Here is an 11,342-nt window from a genome sequence, read left to right on the forward strand (position 1 = left end):
AAAAAAAAAAAAAAAAAAAAAAAAAAAAAAAAAAAAAAAAAAAAAAAAAGGACTACTTTCCTCATACAATTTGTAAAGCAAAAGAGACCATAGAGCCTTTTAGTTATAATTTGACAGTTTCCTTGGACCAGTACCTTCAATATATAGGCTCATCATGTCAACAAATTGTTTGAACTGATTCTTGGATTTGAAATTTGCGCCGAGTGATTTCTGCAAAAAGATGGGTTTGAAAAATGCTTCTTGTCATTTATGTCTAAAGCTCACACACGAAGACATGATATTTCTTTGCATTTTTTATACTCCAAAAGTTAGCTGCTGTATTTTTTGTGACTAGTAGTCTTTGATTGTTTGCTCAAATTAGCATATCGGTTGGATCAATTTCCAATTGCTACCCTCCTAACTCGAGCAAGTCATTGCTGATTGCTGACATGCGGTGCCTTCCTGGTATGCACATCTATCTGTTCTATTATATTCTGTTTTCTTCTGGTGGTTTCTTTCTTACAATTATGATACTTTATCTGTTAGGAATGGAGGGCTGTCCGGTTTTTGATGAACATGCATGTCTCATCGGTGTTCTGATTAGACCACTTGTGCATTATATGACTGGTGCTGAGATTCAGGTATAACGATACTGTTTGCTTCACTTTATGTGCTATTAATTTAATATCTCTTGGAGTTATTGCATTGTGTGTGACTCTAGCCTTGGGTAACAGCTGTTGATTCCATGGGGAGCCATCGCCACTGCTTGCAGTGGTCTACTTCTAGGGGCTTATAATGCTGGAGAAAGGATTGACAACGACAATGGGTGTATTAGTGCTGTGGGGAATGAGGCAATGAATAAGGAACACAAATTTGAGGGAGCCTTTTGCAGTATCCAAGAAAACTCTAGTTGTTCTCGTCCTTTCCCATCTAAAATTGAGAAGGCAATGGCTTCTGTTTGTCTTGTTACAATTGGTGAAGGAATATGGGCATCTGGCGTTTTGCTCAATAGCCAAGGCCTAGTACTCACCAATGCCCACTTGATAGAGCCATGGAGATTTGGGAAAGCAAATGTTGGTGGAGAAAGATCGATTGAAAATGCCAAGCTCCTGCAGTCCTACACTGAGCGTTCTCCGTGTTCAATGCACAATGGTGTTTTTGGCCGCAAAAAGAGTGGAAATTTAACACAAAATGCCTCTAAGAATGCAAATATTCTTCTCCAGAACCAAATTGAGGGTAGCAAGTTGAATTTTGCTAACTATGGTCGTAGAAACTTGCGTGTTCGCTTGAATCATGCTGAGCCTTGGACATGGTGTGATGCTAAAGTGCTGTACATCTGCAAGGGACCTTGGGATGTTGCATTGTTGCAGCTTGAGCAAATTCCAGAGCAACTCTCATCTATTACTATGGATTTTTCATGGCCGTCCGCAGGATCAAAGATACATGTTATTGGACATGGACTTTTGGGACCGAAATCGGGTACCTCTTGTCAAATTTGTTGTGTGATTTAGTTTGGCATGTTAAATTGGTGTTAGAAAAAGTTCTGTTAGGATTAGGGATGAACCAGACGGAGGAATATTTTCAGTTTCAACAGTTATTTAGCAGTCACCATTATTATTTTTTAATGGGTTACTTGATTGCCAAAATGGATTCATTGGAAGGAAAAGAATTTTTTATTTGCATTACATAGATGAANTATTTTTATCTTCTTTTCATTTTTCTTTTTATTCTTATTTTGAAATTGTTTTAATAGATTAACTGAATCGAGTTTGANGATAATTTCTGTGAAATGTTGATACAGCAATGCGAGGCACGGGCGAGGAGCTATTATTCCACACTTGAACTTCAGCATACCTTGTGCAGCTTTGGAACCCATTCATAGGTTCCTTAGAGGTGCGCCAGCTGAATTAATCCTACTGTGATTTTTCCAGCTTTTTTTATTTACGATCCATGACCATAACTTGCCACGCCATGTGTGCTAATTCTAATTGCTGTGTTTTTTCCACTTGCAGACATGAAGGACCTCTCAGTCCTAAAAGTTCTGGATGAACCAGATGAACAGCTTTCTTCTATATGGGCATTGATGTCACAGCGATCTCCCAAGCCCTCTCCTCTGCCTGATCTGCCTCAATTGCCAGGTGGAGACCATGAAACAAAGGGGAAAGGTTCTCGATTTGCGAAGTTCATTGCCGAACGACGAGAAGTATTCCGAAAGTCAACTCTTGATAACGAGGAGGAAAAACTTCCATCTAATGTGATCCGTAGCAAGCTATGACCATTCAAACTTTGGGCATTCTACAGGTTGAAACGTCTGATCAGATGAAAGAAAACTGATGGGAACTGCATCACAATGATTAAAAACAGCGTTGCTTTTGGTTTTGAGTGTGTTCTTCTATATCTTTATATGATTGGCTCCATGGCTTCAGAGATGAAGACATTTAGCTACGATTCTAAATGTTCTGAATCGATTTTTTTATTTCACCAACAGGTATTTGAAATGAAACCTCCCTTTACGATTAGTATTTTTCCTTTACGCATGGTCTTAAAAGTTGTATTGAACTTCCATTTTTCATGTTTCTTCCACTAACTAACTAGAATCTTCACCACCACCAAATATTAATATTTTTCCCTTACGCATGGTCTTACGATTAATATTGAGCCCATTTAGGAAGTTTCCTGCAGGAACCAGGCCTACAGGTCCAAGTTTTGCGTCGTGATTACGGAGCTTTAGTCTTTCACCTGGGAAAAATGGGCCTGAAGTTGATTCCGTGATCCAAAGAAGAAATATTGTTCAGATTGGTTTAATCGTTGAACAATATATATATATATATTAGAGGATTGGGTTGGAATTGAAGGTAAGGGAATGCGTGATTATGATGAAATGAAAGGAAGAGATGGGGAAATGAGTGGGGTGTTTTTATTACACAAAAGTGTGATAATGAATCAAAGGACAGAGATGTTTGTGTCTGCAAGTTGGGCTGTGGTCAGCCATTGATGGCTGCATCTACCTCTCTGAACTAGTTTCTTTCTGATCTCTCTTGATTGATGGGGACGGCGGCGGTGGCGGTGGTGGGAAGAAATTGAATGAAATTGTGGCTGTGCTGTGCTTATGGACCACCCCCTTTCACTAATTCCAATTCTTACTTCTCTTTTACGATATTCTTCCTCTTTACCAAATTTATTTAATTTATATATTTATGGAAGAAATAATAATAAATAAATAAATAAATAAATGGAGGAAGCTCCACAGAAGTTGAGGAAAACCATGGTGCACAAAATNGAATTTTGTTAGGCTTCTCCCCATCTGTTTGCTCTGGTGTGGTAGCCAATGTGGTGAAAGCAAAGATTCCCCCATCTTATCATCAAGGAGATTCATTAGTATATTTTCCGGCGATGCTTGAAACAACAGCTGCAGTGCATCCTGGTTGTAGTGGGGGTGCTGTTGTCAATTCAGAAGGGCATATGATTGGACTTGTTACAAGGTACAGTGCAACAAATAAAGATCAATCTATCCACATCAGATTATGCTTGTTTATTGGATTTGTTCCTCGATTCCCTGGTAGTTTATGAAAACAGTCCACTAATGTTATCGCTTTATTATCCAGATACACATAAGTGGGAACAAGTTAAATGATATGCCTGCTTTTTTAGTGTTGTTAGTCAATGATTTCTAATACCGAGCCACCATCAGTTTTATGGTGGATTACCTCTGGAAGTTGATAATTTCTGTGAAATGTTGATACAGCAATGCGAGGCACGGGCGAGGAGCTATTATTCCACACTTGAACTTCAGCATACCTTGTGCAGCTTTGGAACCCATTCATAGGTTCCTTAGAGGTGCGCCAGCTGAATTAATCCTACTGTGATTTTTCCAGCTTTTTTTATTTACGATCCATGACCATAACTTGCCACGCCATGTGTGCTAATTCTAATTGCTGTGTTTTTTCCACTTGCAGACATGAAGGACCTCTCAGTCCTAAAAGTTCTGGATGAACCAGATGAACAGCTTTCTTCTATATGGGCATTGATGTCACAGCGATCTCCCAAGCCCTCTCCTCTGCCTGATCTGCCTCAATTGCCAGGTGGAGACCATGAAACAAAGGGGAAAGGTTCTCGATTTGCGAAGTTCATTGCCGAACGACGAGAAGTATTCCGAAAGTCAACTCTTGATAACGAGGAGGAAAAACTTCCATCTAATGTGATCCGTAGCAAGCTATGACCATTCAAACTTTGGGCATTCTACAGGTTGAAACGTCTGATCAGATGAAAGAAAACTGATGGGAACTGCATCACAATGATTAAAAACAGCGTTGCTTTTGGTTTTGAGTGTGTTCTTCTATATCTTTATATGATTGGCTCCATGGCTTCAGAGATGAAGACATTTAGCTACGATTCTAAATGTTCTGAATCGATTTTTTTATTTCACCAACAGGTATTTGAAATGAAACCTCCCTTTACGATTAGTATTTTTCCTTTACGCATGGTCTTAAAAGTTGTATTGAACTTCCATTTTTCATGTTTCTTCCACTAACTAACTAGAATCTTCACCACCACCAAATATTAATATTTTTCCCTTACGCATGGTCTTACGATTAATATTGAGCCCATTTAGGAAGTTTCCTGCAGGAACCAGGCCTACAGGTCCAAGTTTTGCGTCGTGATTACGGAGCTTTAGTCTTTCACCTGGGAAAAATGGGCCTGAAGTTGATTCCGTGATCCAAAGAAGAAATATTGTTCAGATTGGTTTAATCGTTGAACAATATATATATATATATTAGAGGATTGGGTTGGAATTGAAGGTAAGGGAATGCGTGATTATGATGAAATGAAAGGAAGAGATGGGGAAATGAGTGGGGTGTNTGATCAGATGAAAGAAAACTGATGGGAACTGCATCACAATGATTAAAAACAGCGTTGCTTTTGGTTTTGAGTGTGTTCTTCTATATCTTTATATGATTGGCTCCATGGCTTCAGAGATGAAGACATTTAGCTACGATTCTAAATGTTCTGAATCGATTTTTTTATTTCACCAACAGGTATTTGAAATGAAACCTCCCTTTACGATTAGTATTTTTCCTTTACGCATGGTCTTAAAAGTTGTATTGAACTTCCATTTTTCATGTTTCTTCCACTAACTAACTAGAATCTTCACCACCACCAAATATTAATATTTTTCCCTTACGCATGGTCTTACGATTAATATTGAGCCCATTTAGGAAGTTTCCTGCAGGAACCAGGCCTACAGGTCCAAGTTTTGCGTCGTGATTACGGAGCTTTAGTCTTTCACCTGGGAAAAATGGGCCTGAAGTTGATTCCGTGATCCAAAGAAGAAATATTGTTCAGATTGGTTTAATCGTTGAACAATATATATATATATATTAGAGGATTGGGTTGGAATTGAAGGTAAGGGAATGCGTGATTATGATGAAATGAAAGGAAGAGATGGGGAAATGAGTGGGGTGTTTTTATTACACAAAAGTGTGATAATGAATCAAAGGACAGAGATGTTTGTGTCTGCAAGTTGGGCTGTGGTCAGCCATTGATGGCTGCATCTACCTCTCTGAACTAGTTTCTTTCTGATCTCTCTTGATTGATGGGGACGGCGGCGGTGGCGGTGGTGGGAAGAAATTGAATGAAATTGTGGCTGTGCTGTGCTTATGGACCACCCCCTTTCACTAATTCCAATTCTTACTTCTCTTTTACGATATTCTTCCTCTTTACCAAATTTATTTAATTTATATATTTATGGAAGAAATAATAATAAATAAATAAATAAATAAATGGAGGAAGCTCCACAGAAGTTGAGGAAAACCATGGTGCACAAAATTCCAAGTTCAAACATTTTCCATCCACTTTCCCTCCTTTCCTTATCTTTCCATCCATTTTCTATTCAATGGATTTCACATTTTTTCTCCTTCGTTCTACTCTTTAATCGATGTGAGATCTCAAAATCCACTTCCCTTAACGTCTTAAAGTTTTTGCTGGCTTGATGTCTAGTTTTAATATCATTTGTAAATAAATATTATCCTCTCTGAATTTTCTCCTCAAGGTTTTAAAATGCATCTAATAGAAAGAAGATTTTACACTCTTATAAGAAATGCTTTATTCTACTCTCCAACCAACATAGGATCTCACAACATAATGAGAAACATGCGTTCGAATCATTGGCTCATTCAGCTTGACATCATTCATGAGTTGCTCGTTCAACCATCCTCAAAGCACGATCCACCCACCCAATGAAGAGATAGAGATGATAATATCATTATTAAACAAGAAATGACTGTTTTCCTTGTAAGTCCCACTGCTGCAAAGTGCAAATTACAGAGCAAGGTAGTGAAAGGAAGGGTAGTTCCAACAGGCGTCCCATTTTAGAGCGAGAGTGGGGTGAGGTGTGTAGGAGTATGAAAATAAAGTGGAAAGCTTTTGGCAGGTATTCTTTTATGGAAGAAACCAAAGATTCTTTCAACACGCCAGCCCAGGCTTCAATTAAAAGCCTTCATTAATCCTATAAACCACATTACTTTAAAACTCAACATGAACTGAGGTTGGTAGCACAGATCAGAGTGTACTCTTACTTTATCCAAAACAAAATCCATTCCTTCCCTATAACCCCTCATTTGCTTTCTCTTAACCATTAATTACTTCCCTTAGCTTTACTTTTATCTCCTTGTCTTTTCCTTCCCTTTCGAATTTTCCCATCTCTTTTTATGGGGTTTTTTCTCAGACCCACCACGTGAAATTTCATTACAAAAACATTAGCTTAATAAAGCTCTAATTTTTCACAAGAACTCAAGAAACCCTCTTAATAAAATATCATAAAACTTGTAAAGATCAAAACTTTCACTGCCTTTCAATGTTTGAATCCCATAACAACATGATTTCAATGATTTGTTTGAGTGGAGAAAGTGTGTAGCAACTGCAACATCATTTCTTTCTTCAACTCTATTCACAAATGCCCACAACTTTCTCTCTCTCCAATTATTATACTCAACATGACACCCCCCCTTTTGTTGCTTAGCTTTTGGAAGAGAATATCTGGTTCTGTTCTCTTATTTTACCCTAATACAACATCTAAGCCTCTCTCTCTCTCTCCTTCTTCTTCTTCTTCTTCTTCTTCTTCTTCTTCAAGCTAAAGCTCTTCTCTTTGCTTTAGAATCTGGTAAATGATAAAAAGGGTTGATCCATAATGGCTTCAGCTTCCCGGATTATGGATAAACCCCGTCAAGAACAACAACAACAACGACCACCGGTAGCACCGGCTCTTAAGTGCCCTCGTTGTGATTCTTCCAACACCAAATTTTGTTACTACAACAATTACAGCCTCTCTCAGCCACGGCACTTCTGCAAAGCCTGTAAACGCTACTGGACCCGCGGCGGAACCCTAAGAAATGTCCCCGTCGGTGGTGGCTGCCGGAAGAACAAGCGCCTCAAATCTTCTTCTTCTTCTTCCTTCTCCTCAGTCAACGCTACTCCCACGTCAACCCCAACTCAAAAACCTCGCCTTCACAACAACTCCATCATCAATTCTGCTACTAATATTATTCCTTCTTCCCCAATGTTTTTTGGGGTTCATAACACTAACCCATCTCCCTTAAATCTTCAATTTTCAACTCTTGATTCTGTTTCTGGTCTTCTCAACCTTTCCCCGCTGCCGCCGTTCGACGCCATTGGCAGTGGTTTAGGGTTTTCCCACATCGGTGATCTCCGTGAAACCTTCAATTCCCCTAAGCAAATTCAAGATATTTCAATTCATGCAACTCACTTCCATCCTCCCGCCATCTCATTCGATCGAAATTCACAGTTTTTCGGTAATTTCGAAGCTGGTTTGATGAAGGAAGACTTGAACAGGTAAATCACCGTTGAACTCAAAAGTTTAAATTGATAGATTGTACGTAGAAAAATTAATCATTTTTTCGCATTGACTTAATAGGCTGTCCCATAATCAAACCGAGCAAGTCGATCCATCGAATTTTTCCGACCCTTCTCGGTTCTGGAACTCGGCAACCACGGCGACGAGCAATTGGCATGATCCAACGAATAATGGGTCCTCAATTGCTTCTCTATTCTAGGAGATCAAGGCATTGGCTGTCTATATAAGAAAAGACAAAGAATAAAGTTGAGGAGAGGAGTGGGATCGGAGAGATCATGTCAGCTGCAAGAACAGCTCAAACCCTTAAACTTTATCGATGTGGGTTTGAGAATTTTATAGGTAATTGCGCTGAGAGGAACCTCGGATCCTCTTTCATTCGTCCCTATAATACCATCCTATCAACAATTTAGAATTTGGATTAACCTCACCTACGCATGGCCTTACATGCATGCATTCAAAGGGATCGAATACGTTTTTTTTGTGGGTATGTATAGCTAAGGGTATAGGAAGAAATCAGTGGAAGATTTGTTATTTTGTAATGGCAATGAAATTTAGATTCGAATTTGTGATCTTTTCGACATTTTAAAGCTAACGTTCGACAATTAATTATGACGAGTTCTTTCTAAAATGTGGAGTCGTTTTCAAATTATAATCGAGCAGCCCAATTTCGAGCGTCACTTAATGATGAAGAAGCTGTCTCTTGAACTAAAGTGACTTCAATTCAAGTTTGGTCCCAAAGCTAGCCTAGCTGCATCATAAACAAAAGGAGACACTTTTTTTTCTTTTCTTTTTTTGCCTTTTATCTTGTCATTTTTCTTCCCTTTCCCCCAATAACAAGAAAGAAACAAGAAGCGTACGAACCGATCATCTTTTTTGTAGCTCAATTTTAAGATACGTAAGTTTGACACGAGCGTTATTTAATGGATCATGGTTGTGATAATCTCGAATAGATTAAAGTACTATATGGGTTAGTAATTGTTTATGTAATTGAGTGAGTAGGGTCAATTGTAAAGGGAAGTGGGTGATGATGGCAGAGAAGAAGGTGAAGGTGGGCAATGAGTCCAGCTATGGTTTAAAAGCTTGGAAGGGGCATTCATGGCGCTAAACAATTCCATGCAATGATAGCAAAGAGAAAGAGGGTATCATCATATATGATATATAATATTAATAATGGTTTAGTCAACAATGGAATGGAAAGGGTTATGTTATCTGGCCAAGGGGCAGGTGACCAAATGATGGTGGCGGGGTACCCACAGCGTCGTAGGGCAATGTGATGTGCTTCTTATGTTATCATTATCACTCCACTCGTGCATGCTTTCATTTAACAATTTCATCCATAATTTTACCCATTTCATTTCATCGTTCGATTTATAGTCGATTTGTGTGCCTCGATTATCATAGAGAAAAAACATTTTATTCTCTTACTTCAACAAGAGTCTTTATAACAGTTTAAGCCCACTGCTAGCATATATTGTTCAGTTTGACTCATTACCTATTTTCGTTAGCTTCACGGTTTTAAAACGTATTTGCTAGAGCGAGGTTTTCACACCATTATAAATACTTTGTTTCTTTGACATGGGATCTCATAATCCATTCCGGTTGGGGGGTTGCGTTCTCGCTAGCACACCCCAACCGCACAAGTCCACTACCAGCCGAAATTGTCTATTTTGACCCATTACGTATCAGGTTAAAAAGGACAATATCTGTTGGTAGGCTTACGTTGTTACAAACTCAAACATAAGTGTTTTTTTTTTTTTGGTAACTATCCTCTTGTTCTACCAGCATTGAACAAATTGGGTTCAAATTCCATCGGATCATTGGAATTTCATCAAGATCTGCTCAAGTGAATTAGTGAAAGAATAATATTTTGATTCTCATTTTGAATCAAAATAAGAATCAAATTCCTAAGATTGTGATCTATGGTATCTGCTGCTTTAAATCATGTCATGGAGGCTTAATTGCGCCACTAATGTTACTGGGGTTGGCGGGAACGGTGCCAGCGTTCCAGACAATGGCACCTTCGGGCGCGGCCATAGGGTTAGAAATAGAATTGGTTATGTAGCTTTCTGGCCACCCCGCCGGAGAGCATGAGCTCAAGACGGCCTTTCCCGACCACTGATCCATTGAAACCCAATCAGAAAAATTGCATCTTTTGTTCAAAGATTGATCCATTGATCCTGATACAACCCGCCGCTGCATCTCTTAACCAAAGATGGGGCTTTCAATTTAATCTGTGAGCCCCAAAAAATGATATTCAGTTTCAGACACGCAGAAGTACGGCTCCTATTATTGGGGACAAAAAACATGATGGTCTGGAAAAACCTCAGTTTTGTGGCTTTTGATGCTCTGAACAAAAATTTTAAAAATTAAAAAATTAAATTAAGGATATTTGAGATCCTGGCGGCCATCAACGGCGGCGCTGGCGGTGGCTGCCGGTTTCGTTCATCGGTACATTTTTTTTTTTTTTTAATTTTACAATTTTGTCCTTTTCATTTATTAGTTTTAATAATAATTTAACCTTTGGAATAATTAAATATGCGATATCATTGTCTGTGGGAAACAGGATGGTGACGCGTGTCCTTCAGCCGTTTCAACTGCTCCTTTGGAGTCTCCCAATTGTTTACGTTCCCACGCGCTCCATCGTGCTTCTCGTTTTTTAAATCTTTTTCTTAATTAAAAAATTAAAAAAAAAAAAAAGTCAATGAGCCTTCTTGGCCCATTTTGCATAAATATGGGCCGATTTTAAGGGTAAAAGGAGTGGCCCATTATTCCCACCCGCAAGCCCGGCAGTTGTTCGGTAACTGGCCTGCGTTACTTTGGAATTTGAGATTTGAAAAATATCTGCCAATTAGATAATACCTTCCTCCTTCATTTTTCGTTCCATAATATATATTGAAGTATATATTATAATTCGGAAAAAAAATATATATATATTATTATATAAAGTATGAGGTTGCGTAAAACATACAACCACTACATGGAGGAGTTGTTCTTTAATTTATATTACGACCAATCCGCGTTTCCTTGAAGTTGAAACTGAAACCGACTTAATTGTTTAAAGTACCGACAAAATTTGAAAAGTTGACATATATGACATGACTGACACTCGTTAGAATCGTGTATGAGATTTTTACCTCATATAACTTGTATTTCAATTTTTCGAAATGGTTTAATTTTTTTTTTCCAGAATTTACTTCCTTCCATCTATTCATTAAAGTGACCCAGAGTCCAATTAAACAAAATTAGGAATTAAAATTAAAAAGAAAAATCGAGTCAGTATTTTTGCAGCCACGTTTGCAGCCACGTTTGCTGCCACGTTTGCAGGATTAAGCAACGTTTGATGGGTCTGTTCTGTAAGATCCAGATCATAATTCACATCACACCAGTTCCCACGGTATTGTTACGAATTTTAATGTTTTGTAATAATGATAACTTACTTATTAATTAAGGAAAAAATGTCAAGTTAACAAAAATAACTTTAAACTTTAAGTTC

At 38.3% G+C, this 11,342-nt stretch overlaps 2 protein-coding genes and 1 long non-coding RNA gene across 4 annotated transcripts in view; all 3 read left to right on the forward strand.

Moving 5' to 3' along the window:
* LOC111803749 (glyoxysomal processing protease, glyoxysomal) overlaps positions 1-4,456 on the forward strand; it is a 9,266-nt gene extending 4,810 nt beyond the window's left edge. For both annotated transcript variants that reach the window (XM_023688285.1, XM_023688286.1), the window contains 6 exons: positions 362-444; positions 526-620; positions 714-1,458; positions 3,272-3,461; positions 3,725-3,816; positions 3,936-4,456. In XM_023688285.1, coding sequence (XP_023544053.1) covers positions 362-444; positions 526-620; positions 714-1,458; positions 3,272-3,461; positions 3,725-3,816; positions 3,936-4,198 — 1,468 coding nt within the window. In that variant the 3' untranslated portion in view covers positions 4,199-4,456. The remainder of the gene's footprint in view (positions 1-361; positions 445-525; positions 621-713; positions 1,459-3,271; positions 3,462-3,724; positions 3,817-3,935) is intronic.
* Positions 1,772-2,512, forward strand: LOC111803750. The gene is made up of 2 exons (XR_002816423.1): positions 1,772-1,872; positions 1,992-2,512. It is a non-coding gene; the product is annotated as an uncharacterized LOC111803750 (long non-coding RNA).
* A 2,532-nt stretch (positions 4,457-6,988) lies between the features above and the next one.
* Positions 6,989-8,420, forward strand: LOC111804001 (dof zinc finger protein DOF1.4). The gene is made up of 2 exons (XM_023688640.1): positions 6,989-7,827; positions 7,910-8,420. The coding sequence occupies exons 1-2, from the start codon at positions 7,166-7,168 to the stop codon at positions 8,046-8,048; spliced, it is 801 nt and encodes a 266-aa protein (XP_023544408.1). The 5' UTR covers positions 6,989-7,165; the 3' UTR covers positions 8,049-8,420.
* The last annotated feature ends 2,922 nt before the right edge of the window (positions 8,421-11,342 follow it).

Source organism: Cucurbita pepo, chromosome LG10 (genome assembly GCF_002806865.2).
Source record: "Cucurbita pepo subsp. pepo cultivar mu-cu-16 chromosome LG10, ASM280686v2, whole genome shotgun sequence".
NCBI lineage: Eukaryota > Viridiplantae > Streptophyta > Magnoliopsida > Cucurbitales > Cucurbitaceae > Cucurbita > Cucurbita pepo.